General features: G+C 41.1%; 2 protein-coding genes across 3 annotated transcripts; one reads left to right on the forward strand and one right to left on the reverse strand.

Moving 5' to 3' along the window:
* The first annotated feature begins 2,586 nt into the window (after positions 1-2,586).
* On the forward strand, positions 2,587-9,295 carry LOC146308323 (uncharacterized). Of its 2 annotated transcripts, none has more exons than XM_084745958.1 (6): positions 2,587-3,736; positions 7,585-7,746; positions 7,933-8,116; positions 8,246-8,328; positions 8,503-8,600; positions 8,898-9,295. In XM_084745958.1, the coding sequence occupies exons 1-6, from the start codon at positions 3,137-3,139 to the stop codon at positions 8,986-8,988; spliced, it is 1,218 nt and encodes a 405-aa protein (XP_084602084.1). In that variant the 5' UTR covers positions 2,587-3,136; the 3' UTR covers positions 8,989-9,295. The 2 variants fall into 2 exon arrangements, with proteins under 2 accessions (XP_084602084.1, XP_084602085.1); XM_084745959.1 differs by having other exon boundaries at positions 2,600-3,736; positions 7,585-7,737.
* Positions 9,296-10,792: 1,497 nt separating this feature from the next.
* Positions 10,793-20,719, reverse strand: rnf208 (ring finger protein 208). Its single transcript, XM_084746499.1, has 2 exons — positions 19,972-20,719; positions 10,793-12,966 (listed from the first exon to the last, which is right to left on the reverse strand). The coding sequence occupies exon 2, from the start codon at positions 11,927-11,929 to the stop codon at positions 11,153-11,155; it is 777 nt and encodes a 258-aa protein (XP_084602625.1). The 5' UTR covers positions 11,930-12,966; positions 19,972-20,719; the 3' UTR covers positions 10,793-11,152.

The raw sequence follows: 20,719 nt of genomic DNA on the forward strand, positions 1-20,719 counted from the left end.
CATGTGGCTAGCATGATGCTAGCATGGTCCAGATTTGGCCACTTTTAGCTGGGTTCACACAATAGGAGTTTCAAAATGCTGACTGATTTTGAAAACCGGTTCCATCATAAGGAAAATTCCATAATTCCTCATTTATCTCGTCGTCACTGGCCATGGAATTAGTCCTGGTTTTATTTTGCCAGGTTTTGAGATACCTTCTAATGACATAATTCCCCCTGTCTTTCCAACAGCACAATGGCCGCTCACAGCTGCCGTTTCAAATTAAAATATTAAGAATTTTAAGTGAAGGGTCACAATGTAAACAGGCTAAAAAAATGAGCAACCACTGATAACACTGCTCGCACATTTGAAGTATTTTAGCTACAGTGTCAGGTATGCAGTGTCTCTTTACTTCCTGTCTAAGGAGCATGTTCAGTGTTCAAGAGCAGTTTCCTTCTGCCTTCAGAGGACAGCTGTCATAGCAATAAATGGTTCCTCCTCCTTGTGGCTGGTGTGGGAAGAAGTGTGTGTGTGTGTGTCTGAGTGTGTGGTGGGCAACTGAACAAAACAATATTTATCTTCATGTAAATATATATGTCATAATTCTATCATGATTATAATGATTATATTATATAATATCATATAATGGGGATGTTTCCATGAGGGTGAAAATTTACATCTACACTTAAATATTTCATTAACAATAATGTGACACAATATTAATGTGTTAAAAAATACTGCCTTTTCTCTGGTTTTATTTATTTATTTTATTATCCACATTAATTAAACTTCTCTTAAACTCTGTGCAGTCATGCTACACACATTACTTTATCTTCGATATTAAAATGATATTTTACTGTATGTGGTGTCAGGATGCGTGTACTCACCCCTGTATATAATGTGGATCAGGTGTCACCAGGACTTTGCTGAATTTAGGGGCGTATTTCTCCATATTGCTCGAGTTGCAGGCTGCAGCAGGTCGTCATGTTATGACTGTGGTGTTTGCTGGTTGCTACAGAGAATTAAACCCAAACACACTGATGGAGCTCAGTGACATCTGAACTGACGTGAGCACCGAAACTATTCTACAAGGACAAAAATACTATTGTTTTCTGCAAGACTGTGCAGCAGAGCAGCTATTACAGTCTAATACTGTTACTCACTCATAGTTTTCAGATCCAGCAGTCTTGTTCTCACATGGACGGTTTTGTTGACTTGTTGTCCTTATCGTCCTGTAATATGTTTTTTAAATAATATTCTAGTCAGAGAAGGTGAACACATGAACTACATGAGAGTATTAGCAGAGGTGTTGTTGTCTAAAGTGACTTTTTAATAAGATTCTTGAGGTATGCTCAATACCGACCTCTAGCGGCTCAGTATGAAGGAATATTAACAGTGACAGTATACTGTAGAGGGTTTTTAAGAAATACTCAGCTCAAGTAGAAACACTGATAAAAAATAAGCAAGTGAAAAAATAAAGAAATAAACAAAATAAAAGTATATTAGTTCAAGTCCCTTTAAGCAATTCATCTAATTTACTAAAGTGGTGTTTTAGTTTAAAGTTTTAGTTTTAGTTTGCCCAAGTAATAAACACAAAATGACAAAGATTAGAGAAAACAAATACAGAAAACCCAGTGCACTTATTTAAAGCCTTTATCTAAATACTGTTAAAATTGTATGTATGTATGTATGTATGTATGTATGTATGTATGTATGTATGTATGTAGATAGATAGAAATTAAATTCTACATGTGTACAACTTTTGTTTTTATTTTATCCTAAATCTGAGAATATACAGTAACTTCCACCAGATGTATCTCCCAACTTTCCCCCCAAAACAGAGATGACATGGGTGCAGTGTCCTCAAATGTATCTATACAGCTCTGATATGGACATGTCTGTAAAATATTAAATCAAAATGTTTATTAAATTTTCCAAATCGTTTGATTTTTAAATATTTTATATGATTGATTTTGAAATTTTGAAACTCAAATTATTGAGTCTGAATTTGTGAACACTAGAAAATGAAGATGAGTTACTGAGTTAAATTCAGAGGCAAGAAATTCAGATACATAATTTTAGTTTAAAAAAAAAATCAGTGCTAGAAATTCAAAGGCTTTTAACTTTCGAAATCTGGTGAGGCAGATTTTTTTTTGGCAGACTGTGCACAGACTCAAAATAACTTCCTTTTATTTTCTGTTTCCAGGATGGTGAATGAGTTTTTGTGTTTGATCAGATGACCTGTCCTGTCTGTCACTGTTCACCTGGGGAATGCAGATCAGATCAGCACACACGCAGGAGCGTCCATTCTCCACATTCCTCTCAGATAAATCTTGCTGAAACAACGAAATAGCGTTTACTGTTACAGTTTACCGCTTTTCACACACACACACACACACATACCATAACAATGTACGTATATCCACTGAGGAATTTGAACATATTATATTACCCCTCTCATGTACTCACACTCATGACGAAATGGGTCAAATTAAAGCTTGAGTTTTCTTTATATCTCAACTTGTTCCCACAACATTTCAATGACACTTTCAAGACTTTTTGACTGGATTACACCAACAAAGATTAATATAATCTGAGATTAGTTCTGATCAGAATCTAGCAAAACTAGGTTTACAGTGAATAAATGTTACATTGTCAGCTAGATAAAAAGTTAACAAAACATTATATCACTTGTTAGCAAGCTAATAAGTTAAACCTCTTTAAGTGTAAGATTTAAGTTTGCATTTAATTTAATCTATGTTTAGAGCACCTCTGTTTCTTGAAAAGCCCTCTGTAACTGAAGTTACCCATGCAGTGTAAAAGGGTAAATCTATGTGACCATGTCATGGCTTGTTCTTGTTATGTCTTGCATTCTTACAGATGAGAGGACAATCCAACATTTCACATTATACTGTGGATGAGTCACTCTTTTTCCCAGGATTTGGTGACACAAAGGAGCAGGTATGAGCACGCAACTCTGCGCTGTGACAGGACAGATGCTGGGGATGGGCGTGGTGAAGGAGCAGAGGCGGATCAGAGGGGATGTTTTGAATTCTACATCGCCTGTTCACCTCAGCTAATGAGTGTGTGGGCTGTCTCATTCTCCTGCTGCAGCTCGGAGGCAGAAGAGGTGCGAAGAGGGACAGAGGGGTAAAGGATGAATCTCTACAGGAGCTTTGGAAACCTCATGGAGGCTTGGGTAACTGAGGGAGGCTCAGACTCAGAATGGCTGGGGAATGCTGATGAAGACTCTCCTACACCTTCCTCAGACGTGGGGACAAACCTGCGCTCAGAATCGGTGGACTCTGGAGTAGAGACAGCCAGCTCGGACACGTTCTTCCCCGCTGCATCTTGCTCCGTCTCGACAGATAATGCAGAAATAGACACATTCACACCAGAAACCCCAGCCTCGACATCGCAGTCTCCTGTCCACTCCTCTCCTCCACCTTCCTCTTCCTCCTCTTCATTCGGCAGAGCTCAGGAGGTCTTGCACCAAAGAGTGGAACAAGCACAGCAGAGGACTGACTCGAAACATCTAAAGGACAGCCCGGAGCCCCTTACAGTGGATGAGGTGCTCAGGAGACGACCTCGAGCATCTTTTCTCCCTAAACGGCACACATCTGAGATAGTGAGAGGTCAAAGGTCAGAGATTTTTGGCCTAAGGGGGACGGCGAACCCATCAGTGCCCGTGAGGTACATGTGCAGACGCCCAGCGTCTATGAATTGTGGCAAGCTGTCTGGTCAGACAAGATTAGAGGTGAGATACTGCTTATATCACACACCAAACATTTGTGGGAAAACAGAAGCGATAGAAACATTTCCATGATGTGTTCTGTTTCTGTTTGAGCTCATTTGGGAACCAGTTTCAGGATTACATCAGTTTCACAGTAACATGTATGGTCTTGCACGGCAGCACAGGCTCGTAACTGTAAAAGGAAAGCCTGAATGAAAGTCTCAGAGGTGTAACAAGGCGGCTTCTACTTTGACTTCTAGTTAAAGGGTTGCAACACGCAACACACAAGTTGCTCTCAAATTTTAAGTAGGACAGGCATGTCATTACTCATAGAGAATCCCTTTCATGCTCGCAGCCCCGTCACGAGTCCGTCTGTGGTGCGAGGGATCATAAACCAGTCTGCCCAGGTGACTTTACGCCCACAGGCATGAGAGGAATGGACAGAAGCGACATGTGGGGGAAGTTGAGCAGTCTGCAGGGTTTTGGATAAATGTAACAGGCACGTTGTTGGTGGAAAAAATTTGTCCTGATTTTAACCAACAATGGAAAAGAACACTCCTTCTCACATTTGCAAATGTATGAGTCAGTATGAGAGCGCACAAAGGTGTTAAAACAACTGGATTAATTCTAGTTGCGTTCTATTATCTTTTTTTAAGTTTTTTTAGTCTTTGGGTGTGTGTGCACCCTAAATGAGAGGCAGGGTTAAAATGCTTTGATAAATGCAATTCCAAGAAGACATATACTGCCAGGTCAACATAATTACTCAATTGTGCAATTATGTGTAATTATGCTTTCATTATCTTGAACCGGTCGAGCGTTTCGTCATTCTTTCAAAAGTTCACGGAAAAGAACAAGTCATTTAATGCAACATAGTGCAGTCTTTAATATAATTTACTGTAATTCATATACTGATATTACAAATATCAAAGTCCCATGCAATATCTAGTCTCAGTTCAATTTTGACCTTATATTTCATTATTAGTGGTATTATATAACTAATTTGCCATTTCATTTCTTGAATGGTAGAATTTATTTTTTGTTTTACATTATTGTAAATTAAATATCTTTGAGATTTGGACTCCTGTCAAACATTTGATTTAAAGACAAGTTGGACTGTGATGGATAGTTTTCACTATTTTTTGTGGATAGAATGACTTATTGAAAAAGCAATAATTGAGAATAAAAACAATTATAGTTTCAGCCCCAATTCTATTCAGCAATATGACCAAGAGTGCATTTAAGTTGTGTCCATCTCCACTTTGTTATTTAAAAGGCCCCTTCATTTGGGTGCTAAGTAAGGCACACGGCACAAAGGAGTTATATTTAGTCTCTTAATTAATCATAGATGTGTTTTTGGGTGTAACATGAACAAAACCAATCAGTGTTGTCTCCCAGTTCCTTTAAGGGCCAGGTACGCCTGCCTCTGGCACGCCGCGCTGGACTTGGCAGGTTGACAAAGCAGCAAAGATGCTGAAATGAGCCTCTTATAGTGATGCAGATACTGCGCTGTTAATCAGCAGCCCCAGCAGTCATAAAATTATGACATTATGATTAATAGCAGATGGGCTGCAGGTGGGTGAACTAGGATGACCCGTTTCCCCCATCCTAACTGTGTGTGTGTGCTTTTACGCCCGATATGAGGCACAGAGGGATGACTACTGTGACATTACAACACAAAACATTTCTTCATTAATGCCTCTCTGATCATTAAACCACGAAAGAAAGCACTTATATATCAGTACAACATTATACAGGTGTTTTACTCCAAACGGTTTCACTGTATGAACCGTGAATGTGTGTGAGACCTTTTGGATGTGTTGCAGAGCGTTTAACATTAATTAACAGATCCTGACGAGCCTGCTGGATTTAAACAGTCAACAAAGTCACAGCTGCTGTGCCTTGTGCATAAATGTGTACAGTATCTCTCAGGGGCAGATGTTTCATATTATTTCACTCACCTGTAACCCATCCACTATTAATCAGAATGTTGATTTTAATGACCCGTAGTTTAATTGCAGTACTCTATAAGCAGAGTTTATACATATTGCTAACCTGTCTATGAAGATGCATCTTATTATCTGAATGATGCATCCTCTAACTGACTTTAGGCCAGATTTTTGTTGGTCAGCTGAGTTGCTTTCTTCCTTCTTCTCTTTTTTCACTGCCTCAAGACAGCAATGCACCAGCAATGTGCCTGAACACACCTCATTTTATGTACGAGAAAATAAAATGCTATGCTAACAGCTCTGTAAAGCTGTAGCCAATTGAACACAGGGGTGCTTTGAGCTAAATGCTAACTTCAACATGCTAACATGCACATAAAATAAAGTTTGGCATGCTCACCATCTTAGTTTAGTGTATTAGCATGCTTACATTTGCAAATTAGCACTAAAGACAAAGTCCAGCTATGGCTGATGGGAATGCCATTAGTTTTGCAGGTATTTGGTCTTAAGATTTGAGATTCAAGATTCAATAATTTATTGCCATATCAACACAGTTGATTATAACTTGTTTCTGTGTGCTCCACACAAGAAAAACATAGCACATAATCGCAAATATTACACATTATACACCAGGACAGATTACACTGCAGGGACAGGACAATAAACACAATAAATACAATAGTGCAATTCATATGTCTCACGCCCTTGAAGTGACAAGTTGAAGTGCATGTGCTTGATTTAGGATGCACATTGCTTCAGGGTAAGTCCTATTGTGGAAGCAAGATGTTCTGGTTTTGATACTGCATAGTTTTTTACCCGAAGGAAGAAGACTGAATAAAGGGTTTGCAGGGTATGAGGAGACCTTTCAGAACCATAGTTCAGACATGGTGGGAGGGACACAGCGAGTTATTTGTGATGCTGTGTGCACAACTCTGTCCATCAGTTTATTAAACATTTTTTAAAGATATATATATATATATATGTTGGAGGGATTTTATGGCTTTAACTGATGGGACTGCTAAAATGAGGACAGGCAAGGGGGGAGAACAACATGCAGCAAGTCGAACCCATGACCACTGCAGAGGACTCACAGCCTTGGTACATGGGGATCATACTCTACCAACTGAGCTACCAGACCACCCTTTTTTGACCTTTTTAAACAGACAGGCAGCGCAGGACCACATCGCCATACCACTGTGCCATCTTGGAAGATGTATCATAATCATAACCCAAAGTATTTGACTCATGAAGAGATGAATTCATCCTGACTGAGACATGATTGTCAAAATTTCTAGCACACATGTCTACCTGCTGGTGATGCAAGAGGAAAGGGATCATTAAAATCAGTAGGCTTGATTGTCTTAGTACCATGAATGTGTCCGTCTGGTAGATGTTGACATACTACAGTATGCAACAAAGTGCTGGATCAACTGACCAACAGCTGGCGTAGCTAAAAAGTGCCATAGAATTATATCACCCATACTTTGTTTATAGCAGCATTTTGCAGGATTTCTCAAACAGTGAAGCTAGTGCTGAATGATATATATATAAAAAAAGTGTTTGTTTTTTTTAAGATATTGCAATTACGATATGAGTTATGGTTTTAGCTGGAATTTTGATTTTTTTTTTTTCATTTTCATTGAAAAAATATAAAAATGATTCTGTGATTTTTGCTGGGTCTATACTAAACATGTATGTTCCCTTATGTCTGGACAATATGATGTATATAGGTCAGGGCATCTCAGTGGCACCACAGTGTTTCATTTATAATGGTATGTTTAAACATATTTGACCTTTATCAAAAAAAAAAAAATGCAGCTTGTGCAATTTGGATATTATACTTGGCCATATTGCAATATCAATAATATTCCAAGTAACTGTTCAGTTTCACTACAAGGCAGCATTTGTTTTGCTCATTGATATGTACAGGACCTCGGTGAGGAGGCGGGCAACGGACTCAGCCCCGGGCTCAGCTACTTGGAGCAGGTGTGCCAAATGTTAGAAGAAGTTGCCAGACAGCAGCTGCACAACCAAGCATTACAGATGGAGGCAAATGCCCCACGGGAGCATGAAGACATGGAGGTGAGCCAGGTGAAGACATTCATGTGTCGCATCTCCGCAAAGGCAATTATGAAGTTGTCACAGTTTCCATGGGTTTATGAACATGACATAGGCTTGAAAGGGTGGTGATGACAAGATGTCTTCTTGCAGCCTGAGGGTTAATATGAAATTAAAGCATGACAACATTGTCTTTCTCCTCACTTGACTGTCTTTCAGGCTCTCAACGGCTGTGAGAGTGGCTCTAAAGTTGCTGAGGAGGACTTCTCTCCTTGTCGAAGGCTTGACAATACAGAAAGTGCCGAGCACACTTCCAGTGAACCACAGAGGCGGAAAGATTACACTCACAGACATTTTCGGCAGAGATCAGCTTCAGATACAACTCTTGCAGCACTACATTTGAGTGAGTCATTGTTAACCTGCTTCCATTTTCACCTTTTGTTTTGGTATGTTTTGTGGATTTAATATATTCTTATATAGAAATAGATCTTAACTGTACTGTACTATATTATTGTGTATGTGCTTGGTGCAGGAAAGGTAAATGCAGACTGCAGAGGGCAGCATCTGAGTACAGATGACCTGCTGGACAGGATAGAGGAAGACCATGAAAAACAGGTAAAATGCACTCAAATATCATCTGCACTGAAGCAATAAAAACAATCAAACAACTGTAAATTGTATTGTGTTATAGTGAGTTTTATTGTATTTTTTTCTAGATCATTTCTATTTTTTCCTTTTAAATGTTTTTGTATTATTTTGATCCACAAATGTGCTATTGTGTCTTTTCAGGAGTTTAAAAAAGAGGAGCCAAATAAACCTAACAAGAGCTGGAAGTTCAAAATTGGTTCTTTGGGAAGAAATTCAGCTGCTGCGAGAGAATTAAAGGGGTGAGATATTATATTTATGACTGTAACCTCTAAGGGGGCAGTGTTATTAATCTCATCTGATGCATGATGCTCTGAGGAAATGTGTGTGCTGCTCCAACATGGCAGCCAGCCACAGCGATGCAGTGGTCCAGAGCTAATGCACAGTTGATGCAGAGATGCTTTGGTGGGAGTTAATTTTCAGTCTGTTCCTCTTGAACATTTTGTCCTCATTTTTCATGAACCTTAGCAAACACACTGCTCCCAGCTTTCTACAATAGCTCGTTTCAGCTCTGTTTCATGAATTTTTTATCTTTTCAGCCAGCAGATGCAGTCATCTGAGAAAAACTCGGCCCGGCGACGGTTGAGCCAGCTGTTCAGGAGGAGCAGGAGGAAAACTCTGCCTGTATAAATGATGATGGACATTTTGGTGTCAGGTCTGAAGAGGAGGAGGCTTTCCTTTAAAAGCCTGAGCACTGTCACTGCTTTCAAACTGGCTTCCTATTCAGCTCGTGATGTAACAATCTGCAAAGTTTATTTATTGTCTCCTGTATATTTGCCAATATTATTTATACTGATTTTATATAAAATTGTGATGGGCAACTTAAGTTCTTGTAGCAGTAAAGCTTGTACCCACTTTTTATCCACCAAAGCTGCAAAAAATTTACACACTGTATCACACTGTAAATGTCAAGTAATATAATGTGAATATAACTGTCTCTGAAATTCTTATTTTTTTTGTTCTGGTGTACTTCTTCAACATGCTTCATATCCATCAAATCCCAGAATGCTGCATGTCCACTTGAAAAAAAACAAACAATCCAATATGACTGCACCCCATAACTAAAAATGAAAATACATCTGAGGAGGCAAACATGACGTGACTGGAGCAGCAACTTATGATTATGTTGATTATTTTTAAGTCACTTCTGTTAATGATTTAGTTATTAAGATGTCAGTTCAAAACCCAAATATAACCACCGTACAATAGCATTAAGGTAGCTAATCCTCACATTTGCAAAATTAGATCCGGTGAACACTGCTTGATAAATTACTTAAACAATTCATTACTTAGCAAAATTCCTGATAAATTAATTTTTAGTTTATTCACTAATGGACGAATCAACTAATTGTTTCAGTTTTGGAGTAGATGACTGGATAAATTAATGGATTTATTCCCCAGGCTTTTAATGGCGTTTCTGCATGAATTAAAGGGACGGTTCGGACATTGTTATGAGGCACTTATCCATAATCAGGCTATTATCTACAATAGGTGGCGGTCAACTCACCTCCTGTTTGGAGGTCACCAAAGTGACCAAAGTGACACATTAACACAAACAAACTAACCAGGTTAGTTTAGGTTAGTTTAGGGGTTAGGTTAGCTAATAGAGATATTTAGCTTTTATAACAGAAGTCTCCTACAGGAAAGGCAGTCTGGCAGCAAGGTGAAGCAATGAAAATATTCTTAATTTTGCATGCTGTTAAACTGATATTGATTTCTTTACATGGATCTTTTGTGAGTAGTTAAAATACATTTTGCTGATCCTGTCCACAGCAGTACATCACTGAGGTTCCCACACTGGTATTCCTCTTTGTTCTCCAAACTAGGGGGCATACTGACTACCATCTACTGTAGGTAACATACTAACTCCATCATCTGAGGGTATTTGTAAGGGGTAAAAAAAAAAAATACCTGATACCAGGTCATGAAAAGCATCCCTGAATTTGAACCTAAAATTACCTTAATTTTTGAAGTATAAATCAGTCATTTCTGAATTGACTTCAAAAATAAGGTGTGAATTAAGGGATGGCTTTTATGGTATCTGGTACACTTAAACTGTGCTGGAAAAAAAATCACCTGAAAATAAGTACTGTTGTGTTTTCATATCTACAGAGGGTGGGAGTCCTCTTCCACGGAGGTCGCCATGTTGCATCACCATGTTTCTACGATACACCAAATGTTGGCTCTAAATGGGGAATTTTTGCATTTTTCACAAAATTTTTGGCCACTGTAGTTTCTGTTTCAGGCTCGGAAGGGGAGGTTGAGACGAAGTGTTTGCAAAATGCAAGCTCGCCACTAGATGCCACTAAATCCCATTAATTGTTCTCCGTAAAATCTAGAGTTCCAGTTCTATAGTGCACTAGTCGAAATAACAAAAGGAAAGCCAAAATCCTCTCTGCAACTTGAGAGATAACAAGTGCAGGCCACACATGAGTTACTTTTATCATTTATTTAATCTTTATTCACCTAGGTTGGGGGGATAGACCTCCCCTGGCATTCCCATGTAAAGAGATGTCAATGACAAACACGTCCAACCAAACGAGAGAGGGTGAATAGGATTCCAGTCCATACATAAAATACATTTATTTACTATTTATCGAACCACCGGCATCCATTAGTCCCACACAGCATCCATCTGTGCTATTAAATATATAGAGATAACATCTGTGGAGGGATTTATTTACTGTATGTGTGTGAAGGGAGATTGGCAGAGAGGGGAGAGCTTATAGACGAAAAGAGTGGTGGTGTTGGAGGGGGGGCAGCGTCGAGTCATGCCTGCAGTGTCCCCCCTTGTCTACATGATGCCACAGGAGGACAAGGGGTTGGCGATCTGGCAGGTGCAGGCTGACTGGCAGTATTGGCGCACAGTCTGGTAGCAGCTGCGGTCGGCGTCCCCACCCCACTGCACAGGCCCATTGGGGTCGGAGGGCAAGCGGCTCAGGATGCTGGTGTTGATGGCCAGGGCAGCTAGGCCATAGTCAGTGAACAGCACCGTCTCACGCCGGCACGTGGGGCAGGAGATGAACTTGTACTTGGGACAGGACTCATAGAGGATCTGCAGGCACTCCTCACACACAGAGTGCAGGCAGGAGAGGATGCGCGGACGCTTGCCGGCGAAGTTGTAGGTGTGGCCGCAGGTGGGGCAGTCCAGGGGCTCACAGGGCATGACGGGTCCCGAGGAAGAGGAGGAAGAGGTGGAGGAGGAGGTGGAGGAGGAGCGCAACACGTACTGGTTGACGATGACGTCTTCCATCTTGTAGTGGAACTGATGGTAGCAGATTTCATTGGCACTGGTTTTGCGCTGCGCCAGGAAGCTCTGTTCCCTGCGCGTCACAGGCGCCACGGGGGACACCATAGGCCGGGGGGACCCTGCCATGTCCAGGGTCAGGTCACTGCAGGCCTGGTTGACGATGATTTCGCCTTCACCTCCGCCGTCCCACGCCACTCTGGGGGGTGGGGCATAGCGTGGCTGGGTGACGGGCACGGGGCACTCTCTGGGGAACTTCTCCGACTGGATGATCTTGACGGTGTCCATGGGGATGGTGACGGGCTGACGCCTGAGGCAGGACATTCGCACGTTTGTGGAGGTGTAAGAGAGAGGGGCTGTGGCTCTTATCAGCGCTGGACACCCCTGCCTAGTTGTGGACAAGGGGAAAAGACTTGGGCTCCTTCTCTGAAGTCAGCCATTGGAGGGGACATGAGGACGGATAGTTGCCTCCATGTTTCCCTTAGAGATCCCCCTTGTGGTGGGCGCTACTGTCAGCCTGAGTCTTTATGAGGGGAAGCCAGATAGAGGAGCTCAGCCAGAGCACCACAATCTGCAGCTCTGATATGTACAGATGATTTAACAGTCCAGCTTACTGTATCTGACCAGTGTTGACTACTTAAAGGTAGTTTTTAAGTTGTTTTTACTCACTTATGCTGATGTTCCTGTGCTGTCTCTGATGGCTATTTGCAGAATACGTTACACACAAGGACAGTTTAGCACAAAGATATGTTCTCACTCAGTGGTAACACCAATAAATAATCTCATATGCACACAGATGCTCACATATATACATACAGTACAGGTTGGTGGATGAGTGGGGGTGGAGGGGGTTGAGTTCAGGCAGTTCAAAAAGGTCCAAGAGGTATTGTCTTGAACTATATCCTGTGGCCTGCCAAGGAAACTCTTGCCTTCTCAAACTAGCCCTTTACATGTGTTTCTCACTCAAACGCCCGCCTAACTTCCTGTTTTTGGCTACGGGTGTGTTACACCTCGTCTCGAGTGCGTGAGAAAGAAAGAATAACCTCGAGTCTGTCTCTTTGCTCTTGGTCCAGTTTGGTCAGGTGACCCTGTGTGACCCTCTAGGTGGCTTGTTGATAAGAAAGAAGGAGGAGGTCTTTTTTGGGAGGTGTCCTAAGCTGTGTTGGAATGACTCCTTCAAGCTCCAAGGCTCCTGAATTCCTCAGAGGTGGGAGTGAAGGGTTTGTTATTTGGACTTTCAGACAGTCCTCCCAACTGAGCAGAAGATGTGATAACAGTCTGAGGGGTGCGTCTGTGCTTGTCTCCTTTTTTCAGTGTCTCAGACTCATAACGTGTCCTCAGGATGCCTTTGGTCCATCTACCTGTGAAAACAATAAAGAGATCTTTAAAATACATGAATTTCTGCTCTGACAAACACGCTTATCACATTTAGGAAATTTTAATGACATTTAATATTGAATGAACAGTTGAACGACAAGAAAACAAACAGAACAAGCTCCACTGACACGTGCTTTTTGGCATTTTCATTGTGTTTCATAGACAGAATACTAGCTGAGATATCAGTTTGACTTTGAAATTCATATACTCATTTGAAATGTCATGTCTGTATTTGAATGATTATTTTTTGTAAACATGGAGAAAGAATCCACTTTAAAGTCTGTTGTATCTGCATGAAGAGCAGTGTCTTTGTACCTATCTGATGATGAAGGCTGCCATTATGGCTCACTCACAAAAAAAAATATTTCTTTTTGCATCTTGGCCTTGGCCCAGGTGTGTCTCTTTAAAGCGTGAGATAATTGTGGTGTTGCCACATGCTCTGGGGCACAGCACGGATAGCATGCCTTTCTTTTGACTAAACACAATCAGCGTGTCACTAAGTCGGAAGATTTTGTTGATATGTGGTGTGCTTTGGCAAAAGAACTATAGACACAGCAACACACCTACTGTGTGTCTGAAGTGTGTGATGAGTGTAATTTAGATCACTTAAATAATGTGCTTTTTAGGGCAGCAACTAATTACCAGCCATGACAGAGTGTCAGTGTGTGTTTGTGTGTGTCCTGTCCTGCAGACACCCATTGTAGTGGGAACTACAATGGAAGCAGTTTTAAGTACTTTGCAAGGTGTGTCTGTGGACAGAATTGTCAACATGACAGCATCACAACCAAAGAAACTTCACAGGTGTGTAGTTAAGATGAAAATGAAGGCTGAGTTCAAAGAAAGGTGTGGTCCAAGTAAAGGTGCTGGAGGCAGGGGGGTAGGAAGTAAGAAAAGAGCCATTTATAGATGTTTTATAATTTTTCTTTAAACATTTGAGCTTGTTTCATTCTGTAGACAGGTATCCTCACAAAGTTATTTTATGTGTCATTTCATCAAATTTATTCCCCTTTCTTTATGCTTTTATGTGAGTCTGTGTGGGATAATAAATATGTTTGTTTGTGCCAATCTTTGTAAGAAAAAGCTAACTCCTTCCATTGGAAAGCTTTAAAGGTCATAACAGTATCACTTATAGAAGGTCAGCTGTACTGTAAACGGCACACATTGTGATTGTGACACATGTTGCGGCCTTGCTCTGTTGTCATACTTCCTGCTGCATCCGATCAGCATCATCTTTTGAGTTGCGTCAGTTAGACTCGATCATGCGTAGGAACAGGTTGCAGTCCCCATTGAGGGTTTGTATCATACTGTGCGTGTGTGGGTTTTATGAAAAAAGAACAAGTGCATGGAAGAAAATTTTTAGTTTGACCAAAACAATAGCTGCCAAACAGCAGAGGAGGAAGGATGACACATCTTTCATTCTGTGCACGGCCGTCAACAGCAATGACTCATTAGAGGGAGGAAAAAAACTGAGCAGAGGAGGTGACCTACATGGGAGAAAGAGAAGAGAAGAGAGGAGAGGAGAGGGAGCGCAGCGCTGGTTCTGGTTTCTATTTATGGTTTGTTTATCTATGTACCTCTCAGTGGTTTCCTGCCCCCAACCCCTGCTGAAGATTCACACCGAATGAGAGAGATGTACCTAACAGGCGGAAGTGCTTTAGTCCATTACTTTCACGTGATGCAGCTTGCCATATTGGGCAAGCAGGCAGACGTTTGTTTCCCTTCTCCCTCTATCCCTTCTCAATGAATCTGTGGACATATTTGCACACCCCACACTCAAACACACAGAGCTGATAGTCACAATCATACATAATCTCACCAAATGTGTTCCTCTAGCACTGCAGCGCTGCAACACTTCTCCCAAAATAGCCTCTGTTTCTTTTCTTTTTCTCACCGTCTTGCAAATGACGAAAATACCATGTTATTTTCATTCAAGCACCTTGATAGTGATTATATTTAGGGGGTGATGCTTGATGATTTTAGGAGATATTTATGCAAGAAATCATGCTGAATGCGATGACCCTACAGGTGCAGTCATTAACAGTCAGAAGGAAAATTGTATGTAATATTTAGAAGTGTAATGGTGACTCAGCCTGTAAGATCAGGAAAAGACAACCTTTTTTTCTCTTTATAATCACTATGTGGCAAATGTATTCAAAAACACAAAAACAATCTAACTGATATTGAGTACAGTGAAGTCATATGAGACAAAAATGTACGGAATATAATCTTATTGTCATAATTATAGTTGCATATGGAGCTAAAATATGTGATAATATGTGTATCTTAAACCGTCAAGCAACACGTGTTGGCATTGAATGCCTGAGCTGATTCTTGGTCTTGTTTACTTATTCTGCAATAAGATGTATGCTGTTTTGAATCATGCCACTTGTAGACTCTTAAAGGAAAGATGTGTTTAGACCAGGTCTGCTCAAAGTAAGGCCAAAGTTGGCCGGCCATAAGGTTTGATATGGCCTGCAAGCTGCTTCTAGCGAAAGAAAGCAATAAAGGAAAAAGAAAAAAAAAAGGATTCATGCTGTTTTATTTTTGTGAGGTAAAAAAGGCTCTTTAAATATATAGAATCCCAAATTATTTCTTTTTCATAATCTGAGAACAGCAGGCAAAGTATCACCTTGCATAGGAGGTCAGTCAGTTAAGGGAACTTAGTACCATTTTGCATTTCAACATTACAGTAACAGTGTTTGCTGTTGGCCTGTGGCCCACTATTAAGTTTCAGTTTTGGCTCTGCAAGGGAAAAAGTTTGAGTACCCCTAATTTCTACAATATTTAACATTTTAGACTTTTTGCTTCTTTTTGCAAGTCAGTAAGTGTTGTGTAGAAAAAAAACATGTTCAGATTCATCAAAGTAAAGTATCAAAAATTTTACATTTTGCTATTAGTACCCAAATTCAGAAAGTATATCAGCATCAAATAATTCTAAATGGTACCATAATTTATACTATATGCCATATTGTATTTATGCTTCTAATCTCAATATAAAATAGATGCAAGAGTGCAACTGTACTGTAGGCCTGGATTTTGAATTTAATTTAAATTATACTAAATGTTTGTTTGAATAAGTGCTTGACTGATAAATCTACTGAGATGTCAGAGCTGCTGTTATTAGATTATTGCACGTATATCTGTATTGGTGTATACATGGGCCTATAAACAACAATAACAATTACAGCAAAGCAATTCAGTAGATATGTTTAAGGTCATTTAGAAACTGCAGAGCACAAACACATTTAAAGGTTCTATAAAAATGTCGGTTTACTTTATGATTTTTTAAACTCTCAAACAGTGATGTAGGTATTGGCCTCAATCGATCCAGTGTCAGTTGAGCTGTTGTTGGAAATTAAAATCATCAGCTCCACTTTTCCCAGATAGACACTGAGGTTGTCAAAATATATACAACATCTGTTGGCTATAGTATTGAAATCATTTAATACCTTAGTTTAGTTCAAGCTTTATTGTCCTGCCTGAAACTATTCAGTGACCTTTTCTGTACTGTACTGTGTTCAGTTAGTTGTTTTTTAAAAAAGAGGAAAATAGGACTTTTGTTTTCCTTTTACCATGGTATTGAAAGAGATATTGAGTACCAGTTTTTATACTAGTATTCAGGGTTGGAAGGGTTACTTTAAAAACATATTCTGTTACAAATACTAATTACATCATAAAAAAATGCAGTCAGTAACCTAATCCAAGAATCACAATATTAAAGTCTTTCCATTAGTTTTAGATTCTCCAAATACCAAATATGATGAAACTGTTTGACCTAATGTTTTGTGTTTGTTGTAGTAGTTTATTAATTGTTTGTCCAGTTATTGCTTTTCTTATTGTGCATGAATGGACACTTAAATTGATAGATTTAATTATGCACATTTAAATGTACTTTGCATGTTATTCAGGCTTAAAACTGAAAGTTCAAGTAAACTTCCACAAACTTATTCAGGTTGGGGTTGTCTTGTGTTTTTACCCACATTCTCTGTGTATGCACTGCGCATGGTACTATAGTGTTCTTCACTTTTAAATGTATATTTAAATTGTAAGTCTGCTAATAATAATAATAATAATAATCCATTTTTACTAAATGTACCTGCTTGTATTCTTCTTTAACAGTATCAGAATACAGTAACCATTATTTGTATTCTAATTGCGTAACCCTGCTATGTGTAATCACTTCCTCCTGAAACCTGCTACTACTGAATGTAAGTTTAAAAGTTGGTATCATGACAACTCTAGTCTAGACACATTTTGTGGATATAACAAGCTTGTGAAAACATGTCTGCCTGGTGGTGGCAGGGGTCGAGTTGATGAAGTGTCCAGGCTGCATGAGGAGCCTTTGAGCCTGGGGGGGGGAGATGAAGCAGCTAAAATTACCCTCTAATTTGGTGACAGTGCTATGAAAAGGGCTGATAACTGATGCAAGCTGCCTGCTGATGGGCCAGCTTTGGCGCAGCCTCCTCCTAATCGACGGAGCCCTCTCTGGTTATGTAAGGAGCTCATCTCCGACCCAGCCACCATATTAACACGGTGCTGCAGCTCTCCCACATGCAGCCTTGACATTGAGTGTGTGTGTGTGTGTGTATACATAGCTCTGGATCCTCTCCCTGCAGAGGAATTATTACACTAATGAAATCATGGCAGGCATTTGACCTCGTCATCACAAGCAAGAGGAGGAAGAAGAGGGAGAGCTGACCACAGGGATGTCAGACGAGTCTGTCTCAGCAGCAAATTCCTCATACCATTAAACACACACAAAGCTGCACACATAGTTTATAGTCACACACATATCCTAGAATTTTCTCACCCTCGGACGACTCCCCATCATGTGCACAGCACCACCCTTTACATTCCAGCAGACACACAAACAAACAGATAACAAACAGATATGGAATATTTTTAAATGTGTATATCTTGCTAGATTTATCTCTGACTGATTAAACTGACACAAACACACACCTTAAAGCACACGCCTAGAACATTCCTACCCTCTCGCACTCCCCCCCCCCCCCCCCCACACACACACAGCTCAGGTCCTCATGATCAGACTGGATAGACTCCACCTGTGCAGATCGGAGAGCAGGAGAAGGGCACCATGTTCTGAATGAGTCATAGAGACCCTGCATCAGTCTGTCTCCCTGCCTGTCTCTCTCTCCTTTCTCTCAATGAAGATCTGTCTATCTATCCATCGATCTATCCCTCCCTCCATCCATCCATCCACTGGCCTGGACAGAACAGACGGTCAGGGTCTTTGTGCCCCTACGCCACCACCACCACATACCAGCAGTATGTCAGGTATGCCAGCTATGTTGAGATGTGTATCCACATTCATGCCTCGGCTGGTAAAAAGCATCGCCACATCTCTCCTCAGACCTGTGTGGGATATTATGTTGTTATTTGGATTACGTAACAAGTTATGACCTTAGCGTGATCTGAGGACAAATCCCCCAGATTTACTGTATGTTTGCTGGCTGCAGATTCTCTCTGGAAATCATGATGCTGGCAGGGATTGAGTGAAATATTGTGAGTGATTTAAATACAGGAGGATTTGCTTCTGGGGCATATTTCATAAATCTAAAAGTATAGTAAGTGTGGTGCCATATAAATGCTGATAATGGATACAACTTAGTGCCATAATATATATAACTGCAAATGCCAAAACTTAATTTTTGTATATTTAGATTTTAATTTCATGCCTGTCTCAATGGGGTTTTGTTTGCTATCATTTTCTGAATAAACGGATGAATTTCAATTACCTATAACAGGTATAACAACAGATTTAAATACAAGATTTAATTTTTTTTCCCCAGGTTTCATATCCAAACATGACGTGTGGTTCTTGTAACCATCAAATCCATCAAGTTGTGATTACATGCAATTATTCCACATGCTCCTGCGTGATGGCAGTCCGATGTTTGTGTTTTTCATGGGTATAAAGTGCTCAGTGAGTGTGTGGGGAGGTGTTGTTTTTAATAATTCAGCCCGCTGTCATTCATGGCAGACATCGGCCATTTTGCCTCGCAATTCATTACAGCCAAGTGCTCTTTGTTCTCGCCTATGTAGCTCCCACGGCAACATGGCAGAGCTGCACACGGGCAGAAAAATAAAAGCAATACCCATCATCGCTCTGGCTGACACAGACCTCATGGAAGATTTATGAGGGAACGCTTCAGCAAATGTACAGGTCTTCAATAACAACATTGGCTTGACTGATTAAGGCGATTGATTTTTCCTTTTAGGATCTCAGCGCAGGGTTTAAGGTGGACGACATTGTTGATGTCGTCTGAGTAGGGACTCAGGAGGGACTGCGAGATAGAGGCAAGGTGGCCAAAATATTTGGATGGTGTGAGATGGAGCAGCTTTAGCATGTGGGAGGGGTGTGCGTTCGGGAGCAGTTATGCAATCGCAGCATGGTGTACCCAGCACTCTCACTGCAGCGCCAATGTATGGCCAATATGGAGATGCCTTAGTGCTGCTGACAGCTACAGAACAGGCAGTTCTTGCCCTGTCCCTATCACCCCCCCAACCCTCCCTCCTCGTCCTCCTGCCCCCACTGTCTGTCTGTGCAGAGGTCTGTGAAATGTCATAACCGCTGGAGACATGAAACCCTGGATATACCATCTACACCCTAACTCACACATTGTCACAGTCTTATTCATAGATTCTGATCATTGTTTGTGGTCAGCGCAGGCAAGTAGGCGTGCAGGTGTTTGCTCTGCGCATATATGTGTGTCTCCATTCATGCATCCATGTGTGCGTCTGCAAAATGGACGACCATGATGCAACAACCATGTAAATACCAGCTTAACTTAACAAAGCAAAAAGGCAAGGACCACCTCTGTCTTTTTGATCCTCGCACAGAGACATAGAAAGAGGAGAACATTAGTATGAGCCACACCTCGCACATTTGAAGCATGCAGGTACAAATCATGAGGATTAACGCACAGAAAAACCTCAGTATCATCTCATCCTCTCTTCATCCTCACCTGTCTGCCTACGCACTTCTCTTGTTCCAGTCCTTTCTTGCCTCCTGTTCAGGTTGTTGTTGCCGTCAGCTCTGATGTTGATGCTGCTCTGTGAAGATAAAACCGAGCCGCTCAGTCTCTTTGTTCAGGGGGATGGATGTCTCACCGGAGGGGAGGATGCTGCTCTCTTCTCTCCATTCGATTCTAGCAGGATGAGCGACGAGCAGCAGGCAAACATGGAGGAGATGTAAGATGGAGGAAGCTGTTACAAGGTGGATGCGTCATGTCTCCAGGCTGCTTTCATCGAGCTCCGCATCCCTCGCTGTTCTCCCCTCTGGTACCTTTGTCCTTCACTCTCCCACCCCTTCTCCTTCTCCTCTGAGCTGTGGCTGAGCGTCTCCCTCTGGTCTCTCCTTCTCCATCCCCTCCACCTAAGGGCTCTTTAAAATTATTCAGCTTATTATTCTGTGCAGTGACCTGAGCTTCTGTGCTGTTTCTCTTCCCCCTTCTCTTCCTTCCCTTCCTGTCTTTCGTCTTGCTTTCAGGTAAAAATGTCTCTTCTTCTCCTTCGTTTCCTCTCCTTTGCTGTTATCTCTCCTCCTGTCTCAGCTGCCGTTCATTACTCCTCTTTCTCCTTCTCCGTCTGCTCCAGTCAGTGCGCCTCACAGTCACACATGCGCAGTGTTTTCACACATACATGCACACTCACACACTCTCCCTCTCCGTCTCTGTGCCTCTGGCTCCCTCCTTATGCATGTGGCTTGTTTTG

Source organism: Lutjanus erythropterus, chromosome 20 (genome assembly GCF_056507025.1).
Source record: "Lutjanus erythropterus isolate fLutEry1 chromosome 20, fLutEry1.hap2, whole genome shotgun sequence".
Classification (NCBI taxonomy): Eukaryota; Metazoa; Chordata; class Actinopteri; order Lutjaniformes; family Lutjanidae; genus Lutjanus; species Lutjanus erythropterus.